At 37.8% G+C, this 18,254-nt stretch overlaps 1 protein-coding gene across 2 annotated transcripts in view; it reads left to right on the top strand.

Moving 5' to 3' along the window:
- The window catches only part of GC (GC vitamin D binding protein), a 43,372-nt gene extending 25,710 nt beyond the window's left edge, over positions 1 to 17,662 (top strand). Inside the window, exons 8-14 of one of the 2 annotated variants that reach the window (XR_011567216.1) lie at positions 738 to 940; positions 1,654 to 1,783; positions 3,690 to 3,787; positions 5,685 to 5,817; positions 12,559 to 12,610; positions 15,776 to 15,809; positions 17,486 to 17,662. Coding sequence is in view for 1 of the 2 variants with exons in the window: in XM_070791563.1 (XP_070647664.1) it covers positions 738 to 940; positions 1,654 to 1,783; positions 3,690 to 3,787; positions 5,685 to 5,817; positions 12,559 to 12,591 (597 nt within the window). In the remaining variant the exon portion in view is untranslated. The remainder of the gene's footprint in view (positions 1 to 737; positions 941 to 1,653; positions 1,784 to 3,689; positions 3,788 to 5,684; positions 5,818 to 12,558; positions 12,611 to 15,775; positions 15,810 to 17,485) is intronic. The other variant, XM_070791563.1, reaches the window with a different exon arrangement.
- Positions 17,663 to 18,254: the final 592 nt, after the last annotated feature.

The raw sequence follows: 18,254 nt of genomic DNA, 5'->3' as shown, positions 1-18,254 counted from the left end.
TTTTAGCTAAATCTTCCCTTCATTCATTATTATGATCTGAGAGTAAATTCTTGGAAATCATACTGTTATACTTCATGGCTTTTAGTACATACTGACAAGGGCTTCCCTACTGGCTCAGTGGTAAAGAATCTGCCTGCCAGTGCAGGAGGTGTGGGTTCGATCTGTGGTTGGGAAGATCCCCTGGAGGAGAAAATGGCAACCTACTCCAGTCTTCTTCCCTGAAAAATCCCATGGACAGAAGAATCAGGCAGGCTACAGTCCATAGGGTCACAAAAGAGTCAGACACAGCGATTGAACAACAATAACATACTGACAAACTGCACTTCACGAATAGTCTACCACTGTACCTTGTAAGAGGAGAAGGCAATGGCACCCCACTCCAGTACTCTTGCCTGGAAAATCCCATAGACGGAGGAGCCTGGTAGGCTGCAGTCCATGGGGTCTCTAGGAGTCGGACACGACTGAGCGACTTCACTTTCACTTTTCACTTTCATGCACTAGAGAAGGAAATGGCAACCCACTCCAGTGTTCTTGCCTGGAGAATCCCAGGGATGGGGGAGCCTGGTGGGCTGCCGTCTCTGAAGTCGCACAGAGTCGGACACGACTGAAGCGACTTAGCAGCAGCAGCAGCAGCAGTACCTTGTAAGAGCATTCATGCTGACTTTTTTAAGCTTTCCTTATTTTTAATGAGACTAACTAGAAACTAACAATGCACAAACTCACAATTTCTCTTGTAGCTTCCTGAATATGCAGTAAAACTCTGTGACAACTTATCCACTAAAAATTCGAAATTTAAGGACTGTTGTCAAGAAAAAACACCCATGGAGATATTTGTGTGCGCTTACTTCATGCCAGCTTCCCCAAACCCTGAATTGCCAGATGTCAAGTTGCCCATGAACAAAGACGTGTGTGATGAAGGAAACACCAAGGTCCTGGATCAGTAAGTAGGGTTGATTTAATTTGACAATATTGACTTTCACTAGCATTAAGTGACAAAAGAAATTAAAACTGAAAGAGATGGTAAGCCTTTATCTGTTTTCCTCCCACTAAGAATTGAGATACACCGTGGGCTACATACACTGAGTTGCATATGCTACAAGTATGTGCATACTTAAGGCCTCAAAATATCTGTTTGAATTAACAGGCCCAAAAAATCAATTACTCGTATTAGAGATTAGAATTTAGACTGAACTTGAACTGAAACTCTAATTTACATTTGTCTAAATACTCATCAGTTTTACAAATACATAAATATTGGGATGAGACAATGGAAGCGTTTACACAAATTACTTAAGAAAAGCTGCTTAAGGTACCCACTTGATGCATTATATTGGATTTATTGTATTATCTTTGCACAAATGCAGTTCCATATATATTTGAAGTATTGATAGATCTGTTAATGCATAAATTTATAAACAAATATATATTTGGTACATATAGAATTTTAATTTAACTAGTCACAATAGCTTCAAAGCAACTATCAATAACTTGTATTTCAATGAGAATTTTAACTTAAAACGTGTTGGAGTCATTTTTAGTTCAATCTTTTATTTTTAATTAAGCCAGGTAATAGATATTAAATTTCAGAACATGATGTGTATACGCAAATCTACCCATGTTAAAGAGTGTTATCTCCTTTCTCTCTACTGCCAGGTATATATTTGAACTAAGCAGGAAGACTCAGATTCCAGAAGTATTCCTCACTAAAATACTTGAGTCAACCCTGAAAAGCCTTGATGAATGCTGCCACTCTGAATCTTCTACTGCCTGTTTAAATGCAAAGGTACAATTTTCTATATTTATGTTGGTATAGCTCAAGGGTTAACAAAGCAAGTCTGGCCTGGTGCCTGTGATCTAAAAGTAGTCTTACACTTTTAAATGGTTTAAAAATAGTATTTCATTATACATGAAAATTACATAAAACTCCAACTTCAGTGTTCATAAGGTTTCATCATAAGACAGTCCTGCTCATTATTTATAGTTGCTTTTGTGCCATGTTGGCAGTTGATTAGTTACAGCAGAGACTGTATGACACTTACACAGCTTGAAATGGTTACAATCTGGCCTTATGTAGAAAATGTTATCCAATATCCAATGTAGATAATAGACACATAATTTTTTAATTAATTTATTTATTTTAATTGGAGGCTAATTACTTTAAAATATTGTAGTGATTTTTGCCACACATCAACATGAATCAGTCATGGGCATACATGTGTTCCTCATCCAGAAGCCCCCTCCCACCTCCCTCCTCATCCCAACCCTCAGGGTCATCCCAGTGCACCATCCCTGAGCACCCTGTCGCATGTATCGAACCTGGACTGGCGATCCACTTCACATATGATAATATACACGTTTCAACACTACCTTCTCAAATCATCCCACCCTCGCCTTCTCCCACAGAGTCCAAAACACTTCTTTACATCTGTGTCTCTTGCTGTCTCTCATATAGGGTCATCATTACCATCTTTCTAAATTCCATATATATGCGTTAATATACTATAGTGGTGTTTTTCTTTCTAACTTACTTTACTCTGTATGATAGGCTCCAGTTTCATCCACCTCATTAGGACTGATTCAAATGCATTCCTTTTAATGGCTGAGTAATATTCCATCGTGTGTGTATATGTACCACAGCTTTTTTATCCATTCATCTGCCAATGGACATCTAGTTTGCTTCCATGTCCTGGCTGTTGTAAACAGTGCTGCAATGAACATTGGGGTACACGTGTCTCTTTCACTTCTGGTTTCCTCAGTGTGTATGCCCAGCAGTGGGATTGCTGGGTCGTATGGCAGTTCTATTTCCAGTTTTTCAAGGAATCTCCACACTGTTCTCCATAATGGCTGTACTCGTTTGCATTCCCACCAACAGTGTAAGAGGGTTCCCTTTTCTCTACACCCTCTCCAGCATTTAGACTGGAGAGGGTGTAGAGACTTTTGTTTGTAGACTTTTTGATAGCAGCCATTCTGACTGACATGAAGTGGTACCTCACTGTGGTTTTGATTTGCATTTCTCTGATAATGAGTGATGTTGAGCATCTTTTCATGTTTTTGTTAGCCATCTGTATGTCTTCTTTGGAGAAATGTCTGTTTAGTTCTTTGGCCCATTTTTTGATTGGGTCGTTTATTTTTCTGGAATTGAGCTGCAGGAGTTGCTTGTATATTTTTGAGATTAATTCTTTGTCAATTCCTTCATTTGCTATTATTTTCTCCCATTCTGAAGGCTGTCTTTTCACCTTGCTAATAGTTTCCTTCGTTGTGCAAAAGCTTTTAAGTTTAATTAAGTCCCGTTTGTTTATTTTTGCCTTTATTTCCATTACTCTGGGAGGTGGGTCATAGAGGATCCTGCTGTGATTTATGTCAGAGAGTGTTTTTCCTATGTTTTCCTCTAGGAGTTTTACAGTTTCTGATCTTACGTTTAGATCTTTAATCCATTTTGAGTTTATTTATGTGTATGGTGTTAGAAAGTGGTCTAGTTTCATTCTTTTACAAGTAGTTGACCAGTTTTCCCAGCACCACTTATTAGAGATTGTCTCTTCTCCTTTGTATATTCTTGCCTCCTTTGTCAAAGATAAGGTGTCCATAGGTTAGACACTCATATTGATACATTGCCTGGAATTCTGATTTAACATCTCTCTGAAGAGCGTTTCAAGACAAGTAATTGTTATGTAATCATTATTTTCTTACAGGGCCCTCAATTGACAAGGGAATTATCATCTTTCATTCAAAAAGGACAAGAACTATGTGCTGATTATTCAGAAAACACATTTACTGAGTACAAGAAAAAGTAAGGGTCTCGTTCTGGCTGATTCCTTCAAGTTTATCAATAATAATAGCCTGGTATTGTGATTTGAAGCAGGGTTGAAGACTTCAGATGTGTTAAGTGAGCAGTTAAAAGAGGAGATGCAATTTAAGAGTTGTAAAGAATAGTCAGTCTAATACCTATATAAGAAAAAACAGTTCTTTTCTGGGGAGATGTCATGTATATCAGATGAGAGGTCAGTTAGAATACAGTCACAGAAACATAAATTCCAAGATCCACAGGGACATGATTTTAAAAATATATAATTAACTCATATCAATACTCTTACCAAAAAGTTATCTGTAGTTGTTGCTATACATAACAGAGAAACTAAAACTGCTGAAAAATATTATCTAACTTCATGGCATACTGTCTGATAGGACAACCCAAACTTTCAATCAAGTACAGTGTCATCCATTACCAGTATATATTCTCTATAAACTGGAAATAGAAATGTTAATCAATAAGGTACAATAGCCATTTTTCTCAAGTTAAAGAAGGAAGCATGTCTTTATAAATAGGTGTTAATACTAAAATAACAGGTCATAACAAAAATTTTACTGGCTTCCTAGAAAATATCTCTGTGAGATCATGTCATTCTCAATTTCATTAAGCAAATTTCTTAGATCTATTTCAAACCATCAACAACACAGCCCTCAAATAAGCACAAATACAACCTCACAAAAAAAACTTTCAAAGAATCCCAAAAGGAGGAAACCTTCAGTGACCCCTATGAAGACCTTAACAAAGTCTAAAAGAAAAATAAATGTGAAAGCCTTAAGTTCAAAATGGTTGTTTCCCATTTATCAGGAGATTATATAATTAATAAATTATGGAAGTGGCATAGAATATTATGGATAATACAAAATTAAGTTCCCTGCCAACAGTTTTGTTTTGAACTCTAGGGTTACATGGGATAATTCTGTGATAATTTATATAATCTCAGTTCATTAAAAGTGTTAATGCAGTGGAATTGATATTTGGGATTTTGAAAGTAGAGAAGATTGAAGCTATTGAATCTAGGTTTTTAAAATCCCACAGACCCTCTTTTTCTCCCTATCCTCTGAGTTGCATCTAGTCTGACTTCCTTTCCCCCCCAGCCGGGACCTACTATTTTCAATAACTCTTTAATAAGTAAGCTAATCCCCCTCACCCTTCTGTCCTTTTTCAGCATCCATTATACTAATCCCAACTCTAGATAAACTTGGGTCTCCATTATGTCCCAATGCCCACTACTGGGCTGGCAAGTATCAATATTTCTTGGAAAAGTCATAAACCAGGCTGAGTTATCCATTATGAGAAGAGAGAGTTAATTTAAACTGGGAGGGACCATTCAAACCGGGAGGGAATCAACAAAGTCAGATCCTAGCACCATCTTAAATGGAGATGGAGAGTTCATAAAAAGCAGGGCTTAAAAAACACAAAGCCCTTGTTGTGTCTTCCAGCATAGCTAGTTGAGTAGTAGGCAAACAGAAGAGATTATATATGAGAGAAAGTTCATTAAGGTGACAAAGTCCTATAAGGGAAGTACTCTTTGAGGAGTTTGAAATCTAGAACTGGAGAGAAGATGAAAGATTAGGGAGCAGAGAGGAGGATGTCATCCATGTGATTGATGTAACTGAGTGAATGAAAGGGAAATAATAGGAATTCAAACTCAGCAGCAGGTTGTATGTTTACTGTCATGATCTAAAAAGACAGATTTCACTTCCTATTCTTCAACTGAGGCATCAAAAATCATTCCACAGGTACTAAATTTTCTTAAGGGTCACTATTTTCCTTTTTTGTTGTTGCTGTTGCAAAAGATCTGAAGTGGCTACCATTTTGCACTGGACATGATTATAGAGTGCATCTATTACAACTTTACATAAAATTGGCCTTTCAGACTGGCAGAGCGACTAAGAGGAAAATTTCCTGATGCCACGGAGACGGATCTCCAAGAGCTGGTTGCCAAGCGCTCAGACTTTGCCTCCAAGTGCTGTTCTGTAAACTCACCTCCTCTCTACTGCAATTCAGAGGTAAGAAAATTTACTGTTCTACTTATCACTGCATAGTATGAAGAACCTGTGTGGTCAGAATTGCTCATTGGTTACTGATTGCCTGTCCTACTCATGGGAAGTGTCTTGTTGGTCTTTTCAGATGCAGGTATCCTATTTGTTCATATCCTCCATTTGACTCTGTTTTCCAGCAGTCATTTCAGAATGCTATATTAAAATAGTCAAAAAAGATAAGGAGGTCATTTCATTTCACTTTATGGCTAATTCGGAAGTAGTAATGCCAATTCCAAGGATTTTGATGTCTCACCTGTTATATTTCTGGAATATAGAGGCAGGGTTAAGAACAGCTCTATGCCATGCTAAAACAGATTCTTCCTTGGCTCACCTTTCTAAAGTTCATGATATTAAGTTGTATTCCTTTTGACTGGATTACACTATTGTTTATTTTTTAGTCTATTGGGAAGGAAATACTTATGGCCCATTTTGGACCCATCATTTCTGCATCTATACATAAAAATAATTTTACTATAGTGTTAAAGTTAATACTACTTATGCCAGGGATTTCAGGTCAATTAGAAGTCTTTTTCTATAAATTAAAGGATTTTTTAAGAATTTATAAGAATCTTTATGCAATTAAACCATGAAAGCAACAAAGCCTGATTTAATTTTATGGATCAAGAAGATCCCCTGGAGAAGGGAATGGCTACCCACTCCAGTATTCTTGCCTGGAGAATTCTATGGACAGAGGAGCCTGGCAAGTTACAGTCCATGGGGTGGCAGAGTCAGAGACAACTGAGTGACTAACACTTTCACTTCATTTTTCTATTATTATTCTAGTAGAGCACATCTGAAGATACCTAAGAACTTAATAAGAAATGAAATGTTTATATGAAGAAAACTATAAAGGTCATTTAGTGTAATTTTTCATTCAGTTCATCCCTGCCAGAGGTCATTCGGCCTCCATTTAAATATCTGAAATTCGTTTTCTCCTAGAGGCAGCCTATTTCACTGCCCAGTAGCTTGATTTATGATAACATTTTTTTTCTCTAAAACATGATATTCCCCTCATAATTTCTGCTGAGTCTGGTCTGGCTTTCTTTACCAACTAGAAAATGTTATTTTCTCGGTTCTCTGGTAGAGGTTCTTTTATATTTCAACTGGTTTTCTGAAAGTTAGCTGTGAAAAGTTTTGTTTGTATTTAAGTCTTGGTTATACATACTAATTCTTTTACATATTTTGGTGGTTTTATTTTTTATTATTCCGTGTGTGTGTGTGTGGTGTGTGTTAGTTGCTCAGTTGTATCCGACTCTGTGTGACCCCATGGACTGTAGCCCACTAGGCTCCTCTGTCCATGGAATCTTCCAGACAAGAACACTAGAGTGGGTTGCCATATCCTCCCCCAAGGGATCTTTCCCACCCAGGGATCTAACTGGATCTCCTGCATTGCAGGCAGATTCTTCACCATCTGAGCCTTTTTACCTTATCAATTTAACAAGTTGAGCTACATCACATTACTCATTTTTGTGCTCTATTCCCGAAGGCAATGGCACCCCACTCCAGTACTCTTGCCTGGAAAATCCCACGGACGGAGGAGCTTGGTAGGCTGCAGTCCATGGGGTCGCTAGGAGTCAGACACGACTGAGCGACTTCACTTTCACTCTTCACTTTCATGCATTGGAGAAGGAAATGACAACCTACTCCAGTGTTCTTGCCTTGAGAAATCCCAGGGACGGGGGAGCCTGGTGGGCTGCCGTCTATGGGGTCGCACAGAGTCGGACATGACTGAAGCGACTTAGCAGCATACCCTTGGAAATTATAATTTCTCCTCCAGTTTCAATGCATACCCTTCAAATCCCAAACCTATCTGTCAATCTTCCTAGTAATAATTTGTAAAGCCAGAATTCTGGAATGAAAAGGGTACAATAAAATAAAAAGAAGCCTATTTTTAAAATTCTGCTGAGAAACGTATCATGTTAATCTTGCATTAAAGTTCAAAACAAGGTTCTAAAAAACGTGGATTATTAGGAAATTTTGATCGTTACTGGCATTAAAACATCTATCATAAAGAAACTAAATCCAATAGTTTTTCTTCCTTTACTAACAACTGGCTTTGGGTAATATGACAACTGAATCTAGGTTGCCTTTACAAGAAGTAAAAAAAAAAAAATTACCTTTCCTAGAAGCTATTTTCTACCAGGAGAATTTGCTATGAGGGTCTCATTCAGTCACTAATAAAAAAAAAAGAAAAGAAAAAAATCTAACTCCTTTTTTTTTTTTTTTTTTTTTTACATTCTGTCAAAAATACCACTTTGCTAACCAGTCCCCAGTCCCTTTACCTGTTCATTCACACCCACTTTCCTTTTTGACCTTGTACAAGGCAAATAGAGCTGTATGCATGAAGCACATACTTCCTTCAAGCCTGTTCCTTTTCATTTCTTTAACTTGCTTTTCAGTATATTCATTATAATACATTGCCATTTTAAGACATTTTTTTCATATTTTCAACAACCATGATGAGAACACAGTTTTGTGATGTTCTATTTTCTTGCTTTATAACCAGTAAATTTATAGCAGTGCTGCGGCTGAGTAGCCAAACTTTCAGAAATTGCTAAAGGACAGTGAGATGAATGAAGTTGAGCTACTCATGGATAAATGATTTTTTAGAGCCCTGGGAGGTTAGACTCTCTGGTATTTCTGTTAGCCTTTTGATGGTCTCTACATTAATGTTAATATCATAGCTAGGTAAGTGAGCTTACCTCTGACTTCAAGTTAAGGCAAAATCTGTTAGAACAGACTTTAATTCTCAATGCTTAGTGTAAGTATTTGTCCCACTCATCCTATAATTTGGATTATAGTTTATCATCAAATCTCCTTGTCCTATATTTGCTTGAAAGTTTTCTCCTTAAAAGCGGTGCCTGTGCACCACATGCACACTGAGTCATTTATATCCACGGATCCACCTCTATCTGCCATTCTACACATGCATGGCACAGTGGCTAGAGGAGTGGCAGAAAGGGCCTCTGAACCATACTAAATTAGTGTTTAATTATGTCATCTACCTCTATCTACTCCCTCACCTTGATCTTGAAATGACCAAGAAATAGAACAGTCAGTATAGCTTTCTTTCAGCTTTACCACAGCACTCAGAAGTCATTCCTTTTTATTCTATAGAGGCCCATTGACTGCAGAAAAACTTACAGTTGCAAAATTAGGCTTGATTTTTTTTTCTCTCCATCATTCAGTCAGGTCATTCCTATTCATGACCTGATAATATAGCTTCTGAAAACTCATCACTACATTATCCCTAAGATGTCCCAACAGATTTCCCAAAGTTTTCAGAAAGCCACTGTCATATACTGGATTTGATCATTAAAATTTTTTTAAAAATCAATTTCAAATCTCCATGAACAGCTGGGCAAAGAGGAGACCAATTCTTCTCTTCCCATCCCTTTCCCCTTCTGCCTCCTCTTTCCTTTCTCTCACACTTCAGGAAAAATGTTAATCTCTCAGTATAAGTAGTTTTTATAATCGTCAATATCATAGCTATCATTTATTAAACCATTACTATTTGTTAAGCAGAATATTAATAGCTTTACATGTATGTATTTGTGGAGTGATCTAAAGCAATTCCAAATGTTGGGTACCATTTTAATTCCCCTTTTATGAGTGGGTTGAGTAGATATATGGAGGTTAGATGATGTTAGAAAAAACCATAAGTTTATTTCACATGAGTCTGTTATTCCATGAGATTGTCAGCTTTTAGCCCTAATTTACCTAATAATGGTGAAAATAAATTATCAATACCAGAAAACTATTAATTACTGACTGGAAGTCCAAAATGATTGTTAAAATAGTAAAACTGATACCAAGTTAGTAGTATCACTCTGAATTCCATTCATCCTAGTTCCTTGGACTCTTTTTTCATTAGTTATACGCTTCTGTTTCAACAATACCTTTTGAATGATTCTAATTTAAAGTTTTTTATCTCCCGATCTTAAATAAGGTAATTCAGACACTACTCCCCAGCTATGTTTCTTTCTCCTCCCCTTAAAGCCAAGATTCTTGCAAGAATAGTATACGCTCTCATTCATCACACCTCCTATGAATTCCTCTACCCTTTGCAGTATGGTACCTGAAGCTGCTATATCACTAATGACAAAGTCACACTGAAAATTCCTTGGTAAGTCTGACAGTTTTTCAGCCCTTACCAGCCTTCTCTGTAAAACACTTGATACCCACAATGATTTCTTCCTTCTTGCAACAATTGTCGTCTTATCATATTCTACCTTTTTCTCCTATGGTCCTTCCCTTCTCACTCTCTTTAGTATTGTCCCCTTCTTCTACCTACAATTTAAACTTCTTTTCTTCCAGAGTTTTTTCCTTCATCTTCAATTTTCATGACATTACATTTTTCCCTGAGCGTTCTTGTCCATGGACATGTGTTTAATCTTCAGACCTCCACCTCCAGGCAGAATCTCTCCCCTCAGGACCAAGATTTTCATCCAACTGTCCATGGGGGCTCTTATCCCACAAGAAATTCAAACTCAACATGCCCAAAGTCTGCCCCTAAAAAACTCCTATTTCCCTACATTTATAAATACCATCACCATTCACCCATTGTCTAAAATAGAAACAGTGATCTTTGGCTTCTACATACATTCAACTCAGTTCCAAATCCTATGAATTCTAACTCTTCAATATCTCTCAGTAAATACCTTCTCCTATATTATCAGTACTTAGTGAGGACAATGAAAGATGGCATTTCTTGCACCATGCAAAGAGAATTATGATACAGCTCTGCTGTAGTGTCTCGGAAAAGAAAAATAGACAAAGGGGAGACACACTTGCCTAATTACAAAGTAGAAAATGGCTGGATAAAAACTCATACTCAATGGCTTCCCTGATGGCTCAGAGGGTAAAGAATCTGCCTGCAATGCAGAAGACCTAGGTTTGATCCCTAGGTTGGGAAGATCCCCTGGAGGAGGGCATGGCAACCCACTCCAGTATTCTCGCCTGGAGAATCCCTACAGACAGTGGAGCCTAGTGGGCTACAGTCCATAGGGTCGCAAAGAGTCAGACACAACTGAGCAGCTAAGCACAGCACAATTTAGGCAACATTTTACCTAGATTACAAGCTGCCCATTGGTCTCTCATCTCTAGTCTTCCTTAAGTGTCTCGCACCCAATCCCCTCTCTATACTGAGGTCAAAATAACCTTTGTGATGCACAAAATGGTAAGTACATTTTAATTCCTCTCCATCACTTCTAAATTATGTCCAATTTTTTTTTTTTTCTAATCAAAAGAATTTGGACCTTGGTTTCTTCTCCAAACTGGTCGTGACTTATTCTTATTGCTTTGGCTCTCCTAAACAACTTGCAGTTTCCTAAGTAAATTAAGCTTGCTCTTTTTTTTTTTTTTTTAACTTATTTATTTTTATTGAAGGATAATTACTTTACAGAATTTTCTTGTTTTCTTTCAACCCTCAACGTGAATCAGCCATAGGTATCCATAAATCCCCTCCCTTTTGAACCTCCCTCCACATCCCATCTTGCTAGGTTGATACAGAGCCCATGTTTGAGTTTCCTGAGCCACACAGAAAATTCCCATTGGCTATCCATTTTACATACGGTAATGCACGTTTCCATGTCACTCTTTCCATACATTTCACCCTCTCTTCCTCTCTCCCCATGTCCATTTGTCTATTCTCTATGTCTGTTTCTCCACTGCTGCCCTATAAATAAATTCTCCAGTACCCTTTTCCTAGATTCTTTATATATATGTGTTAGAATACAACATTTATCTTACACTTTCTACTAACTTCAATCTGTATAGTAGGCTCTAGATTCATCCATCTCCTTAAAACTGACTCAAATGCACTCCTTTTTATGGCCAAGTAATATTCCATTGTGTATATGTACCACAACTTCTTTATCCATTCATCTGTCAATGGACATCTAGGTCACTTCCATGTTCTAGCTATTATAAATAGTGCTGCAATAAACAATGGGATACATGTGTCTCTTTCAATTTTGGTTTCCTCAGGGTATATGCCTAGGAGTGGGATTGCTGGGTCTTACCTCAAGGGTTTTGCACCTACTAACTCAACCCAGATTGCCCTATTCACACACTATAACTGGCTCAATCCTTCCACAAGCTTCAGGATTCAAATTAAACATCAACTCCCCTGGGAATCCTTCCCTGGAACCCAAGCTCATCTGCTATGAATTAATATTCTGTGCACACCCAATAATTAGCACCTATTAACTCATGTCATTGTTTCTTATCTTTTTTCCTGGAATACTGTAATATAAAACTAAATAAATATGCTGCTGCTGCTGCTGCTAAGTTGCTTCAGTCATGTCCAACTCTGTGCGACCCCAGAGACGGCAGCCCACCAGGCTCCTCTGTCCCTGGGATTCTCCAGGCAAGAGCACTAGAATGGGTTGCCATTTCCTTCTCCAATGTATGAAAGTGAAAAGTGAAGGTGAAGTCGCTCAGTCATGTCCGACTCTGTGCGACCCCATAGACTGCAGCCTACCAGGCTCCTCCATCCATGGGATTTTCCAGGCAAGAGTACTGGAGTGGGGTGCCATTGTCTTCTCCAAATAAATATGAAGGATGGTCAATTAAAAATTTAATATAAAACTGTATTTTGACAAGAATCATTTCATATAAGCAAGGTTCAAAAAATTTTTATTCCTTCTGAATGATGTTATCTTGAAACAAAATATCCCATGATTTAAATAATATTTTTCATTTCAGATTGATGCTGAAATTAATACCCTACAGTCCTGATGCATGTGTACCATCTTAAGTAAGTATAGTTGTTAAAGGCAGCAAAGAACCTAGCTTTGTACTATGTATTTTTTTTAATCATAATAGGAAGGAGACTATTTGTTCAAATTATTTATTCTAACAATTATCTAGTCAAACTCATTTTATACATGAGAATATTAAGCATATGGAGAAGTTAAGGAACTTAAACAAGAATATACAACCAACTTCTGACATATTTAGAACTAGAGTCCTAGTCCCCAGCCCAGTACTTTATCCATTATAACCCCACAGCTAAGATAATGACCTCATAGAGATCAGGGGTCTTGATGCATTCAGCAGAAAAAGCTGAGTTTGAAGACAGAATCCATCAAGTCTTCAATAACATGGTAGTATTCTCAGGAGGAAAATGACATTCCTCAAGCAAAAGCAACACTGTTGAAATACTGCCACTTGCTTTTTTCAGATAGTACATTCTCAACCATTAAAAAAATGTCTGATGAAGACATTGAGCATAAAATAACTTAGATAGAACCCAGTACCTTAAACTGAGGTGACCTTAACTCTGCATTTTTACAAAACACATTTTCTCTTCAAATTTAATTGTATTCATTTTAAAGATATTGCTTCTGAGACTTTTTTTAAATGACTAAAAACAATGGTTTATCTCAGATCTTAATTAAACTGAGGCTTTTCAATTATATAAAATTTTAATTTTTCTGATTTCCTGACAATGTTTCCTAAAATGCTTATGGAAGGAAAAGCCATCAACTCATGAAATCCAAGCTTCCAACTCTCAACAATTTGAATCATTAGAAAAAGCAAAAAATAAAATTAACATTCTGAGAGGTGATACAATGAGATTAATCAAGGGAACTCATTTTTGGACTCATCCAATCTGGTTTAGAATTCTGTCTTTGTCTTTGTAAACTTGAGCAAGTTACAATCCCTAAAGCTAAGTTCCATTTTCCATAAGAAGAAAAAAGTGTAATATGTACCTTTCAGCATTGTTGTAATGATTAACTGAAATGATGATGTATTATGTACAAGTCCCAGCAAATAGTAGCAGAAATACTAGCAAAAGTTTTTACTGCTGTTGCTTCTACTGCTGATAAAACTGTTGACTAAAGAAAAACACACAACCTGACAAAGTTGTGAGTTATGTTTTATTTGGGGACTTTACTAAGAACTACAGTCCAGGAAGATAGCCTCTCAGATAGCTAAAAGAACGTCTCTGAAGGGGTAAGGGAGGAGCCAGAATATATAGGCATAGGCTTTTTTTGTTTTGTTTTGTTTTGTTTTTGCTGAAAAAGCAAACATATAGTAGAACATCAAAGATGACTGCTATTTACAAAGAATAGACATCTCAAGTTAATGATTTTAGTTCTCTCTGTTGTATGAGAAGATGCAACAATCTGGGGTCATTGAAGTTTTCCCATTAGATATACATCTTAACTCTCTATGACCAATGGCCAGAATCCAGAACACTGAAAGTTTTCGGTTATTCTCCATTCTAAATCTTTTCAGGGCACACTGTTAGCACAGCTAAAGTGTCTGATGGTGGGCAACATTTATTGTTTCCTGGAATAGCAGGCAACATTCTTTGTCTAAAATATGAATCGAAACTAAAGCAAGTTTCCCTCTCTATATATTCTTTGAGCTCTAGCATATGAATATTATGTCCTAAAGGGAAAGTAAGTTCACTGAATAATTTCTGGAGAAAAAGGCCAAAAGCCATACCTGAAACTAATGTGTTATGTCACTTACATTGTTCAGTCGCTCAGTCATGTCCAACTCTTTGCAGTCCATGGACGGCAGCATACCATCCTTCATTACCCCTCACTATCTCCTGGAGTTTGCTCAAATTCATGTCCATTGAGTCAATCAACTCAATTTCACTTATACCTCAATGAAAAAAATGAAAAATCCAGGTTACCTGAGTGTAAATATTCTAGAGTTAAAAATAGTATATGGTCTCTATTGCTGCTAAACTGATCTTTTTCCCTCATTTAAATTAATCCAGTGTCCCTTTTGGAGAGGGCAATGGCACCCCATTCCAGTACTCCTGCCTGGAAAATCCCATGGATGGAGGATCCTGGTGGGCTGCAGTCCATGGGGTTGCTAAGAGTTGGACATGACTGAGCGACTTCACTTTCACTTTTCACTGTCATGCATTGGAGAAGGAGATGGCAATCCACTCCAGTGTTCTTGCCTGGAGAATCCCAGGGACAGAGGAGCCTGGTGGGCTGCCATCTATGGGGTCGCACATAATCGGACACGACTGAAGCGACTTAGCAGCTGCAGCAGCAGTATCCCTTTATTTCAACCCACATGTAATCTCAATAGAGTTAAAAATCTCAGTACACAACAGCCACCTCACCTCCCACCCTTCAAGGTACCTCTAGCTATTGTATATGAAAGCTTTGCCTTTGAGTTTGTTTTAACTGAATTATTTTTCTGTAGGAACACAGTACATTTTCTTGGTGTCTCATGTATATTCACATTCTTTCAGTCTCTGGGAGCACAAATTGGAAAAGAGGTATTCTAAGAAAAAGAGAGGGAACACTAATTTGAAGAATTAAGAGTTTTGTTTTTTTTTAACCTGACAACTTTCCAAAATACACTTAATGCTAGCTAAATCAACAGGGTAAGTTTTTTCAGTGACAGATTGATGAAGGTTCTAGTATACTGATTACTCTGGTTCTAGTAATTAACTCGATCTTCCATAAAAGATTTTTCAGTCATTTCTCTCATATTAGTATTTTTTCTATTATTGCCTTTGATTAGTCCTACGATTTCTGTATCACCCAACTGGCCACCCAGCTACCATTTGATCATCTAGAAGGAAGTCCTAAAAAAAAAAAAAATCACTCACATGTTCCTTCATATGCTTCCACAATGTGTATTGATTCTTTCGGGCTCTATTTACTTAATGCATATTTATTATAGTCACAATCTGCAATTATAAAGGGTTATATTAGGAGCTGTTATATGGCCTTGAAAGAGCAAATTATAACTTGCTCATAAGGTTGTGAGACTAGAGCATTTGATGTCTAAAAATAATGATGCCACACTCTAAAAGTTCTATTAGGTTTCCAGTACACAGCCAGCAGATTGTGGTTCTTGGGTTTCAGGGAGAATTCTGTAACTCTGTAGGACAATAGTTGTTGTAAGTTGCTAAATCCAACTCTTTGCAACCCCACAGGTTATACATAGCCTACCAGGCTCCTCTGTCCAGGGTAAGGATACTGGAGTGGGTTTCCATTTCCTTCTCCAGGGGATCTTCCCCACCCAGGAATCAAGCCCATGTCTCTTGCAGTGCAAGCAAATTCTTTACCACTGAGCCACTGGGGAACATTCAATTAGCAGCATTGCCCCAAAACAACAGTTCCCATTGTGAGCTGCTCTGAATCCAGCACTTGACTTTGGTTCCAAACCAAGTAGTGAGCACTTGTCAGACCTCTCTCCCTCCCCATAGACCAGCCTTTTCTTCATGTTTTAAACCTGACTTGTCATCTTGACAATTATTGGTCCCCTTCCCCGTAGTCAATTTCTTCTAGAACACATCCATTTCCTTCCATTGTTTTTGTTACTAAAACAAGTATGCTCTGGGTGACAGCAGTGGCATGTTATTTAGTGCAAAGCAGTTCCTAAAACTGTTTAACTTTGGCTGCCTATGTATTTTTCAGTAAGAACCTACCCCTCTCTAGAGACCTGAAAAATATGTAGAAGCTGAAGCTTTTGTCTCAAGGTGTTCCTCTCCTTAGGTACATGTCCAATTCATATCTTCCACTCAGTGGTTTGATGTTATTTTATCTTAACTAAAGTCTTTATAAACCTGACTCATCATTCTGACAGTTATTGGTCCCCTTAGTCAGTTTCTTCAAGCCTCCAAATGGACTGTGATCACATTTGCATGCCCCATTGGAGAGGGATTTGCTGTCTTTTAATAAGTCCCAAGAAGCCAGTTATCTTTTCCTTCCAGTTTTGGGAACAATTAGTGTGCCTTGGGTTGCCAACAGATAAAGGAGTCGGCTCATGCTGAAAAATCGGGAGGGAGGGAAACTACAACTAGAATGACACTCAGCAACGTCCAGTGCTGACACAATGAGAGAAATGTGAGAAAGGAGCACAGAGGGGCCTCCTTTCTCATCCTCCTTCCAAGGCACACACCCACTGAGGGCAATGAAAGATGGCACTTCTTGCACCATGCAGAGAATTATGATACAGCTCTGCTGTAGTGTCTAGGAAAAGAATAGACACGGGGGAGACACTCTTGCCTAATTACAAAGTAGAAGGTGATTGGATAAAAACTCATACTCAATGGTGACTCAGCGGTAAAGAATTCGCCTGAAATGCAGGAGACGCATGTTCAGTCCCTGGGTGGGGAAGATCCCCTGGAGAAGGAAATGGCAACCCGCTCCAGTATTCTTGCCTGGGAAATCACGTGGACAGAGGAGTCTGGCAGGCTATAGTTCATGGGGTCACAGAGTTGGACACAATTTATTAACTAAACATCACACTCAGTAAGTTATTAAAATAACTACTGAACTTTTATCTCAGTCCCATGACTGAGGGGCCTCATGTGCCATTGGCTGCTGCTACTTTTCCCTCTGACAGTGATTATTCTTACTCATATATCAGAAAGTTACATACATAAATTAGTTCAAATTAAAAAAAAAAACAACACTGTATGATGTACTTAGCCAAACAGTGATGGCTTTATATTGAGGTCTTGGGAATTTCTTACATTTACTCAAGACCCATCAAGTGGGCCAGAGAGGATATACAGGTCACACTAGACAGGTTTACATCTATACATAATAACCCGACTTTATGTGCATCTGTTGAACTGGAGGATGATTGGCGTCCTTTAGCTCTGTTTTCCTAACATATATTTCCATGGTTCTCACAGACCTCAAGCTGGAAGCACTCTGGGAATGACAACTGCTGGCCTAAACTCAGCAACACCAGAGCTCCTGGGGAGACAGCTAGGATACTCCCTGCTTGTTTTCAGCTACAATATCCTCATCTGATGTTAAGCGTGATGATTTGTTACCAAAATAAATTGAAATATAATGCAAACCATAAATGCTACTTTGCCTGATGATACAGTGTCAGTCTCCAGCACTGTTTCTCTGACCTCCACAAAGACACGATAGGAGGCAACTCCAGCCCACCAGCCCTTGCTTTCTTCTAGATCTACAGTGGTCTTCTAAGAGATTCACAGCAGAAGCATCCACTTTACAGTTCCCAGCACACTGAGCTCCACGGCTTGATTGCATCTCAGTCTTAATATGTACCATTAAGAAAAAGTTAATAGCCTTCTACCATAAAGAGCCTGGAATAGCTCACTTCTTAAAGAAAAAAAAAAAAAATGTGTTTTTAATTTAAAAACATATAACCTCCTGTGGATATTTTCTTGCTTTTAGCCATAAGTTGTATGGCTTTAGTTAGGCAGTATCTGCCTTGCAAAAAAAAAAAAAAAACTTTGTGACCTAAACAAGTTTATTGTTACTAAAGAAAACTCCTTGGAACAATTGATTAAGTCAAAGTTCTAAAAATAATAATTTCTGCTTAATTCCATTTACCATATACATCCTATATGATATTCTTTCTACATGCTTACTTTGCCCAGGGAAACTGAAAGTGTTCTAACAGATTTTGCTTTGAAAAAAAGATCA

Source organism: Bos indicus, chromosome 6 (assembly GCF_029378745.1).
Source record: "Bos indicus isolate NIAB-ARS_2022 breed Sahiwal x Tharparkar chromosome 6, NIAB-ARS_B.indTharparkar_mat_pri_1.0, whole genome shotgun sequence".
NCBI lineage: Eukaryota > Metazoa > Chordata > Mammalia > Artiodactyla > Bovidae > Bos > Bos indicus.
The sequence above is the reverse complement of the archived record's forward strand: the minus strand, read 5'-3'. Positions and strand labels throughout refer to the sequence as shown.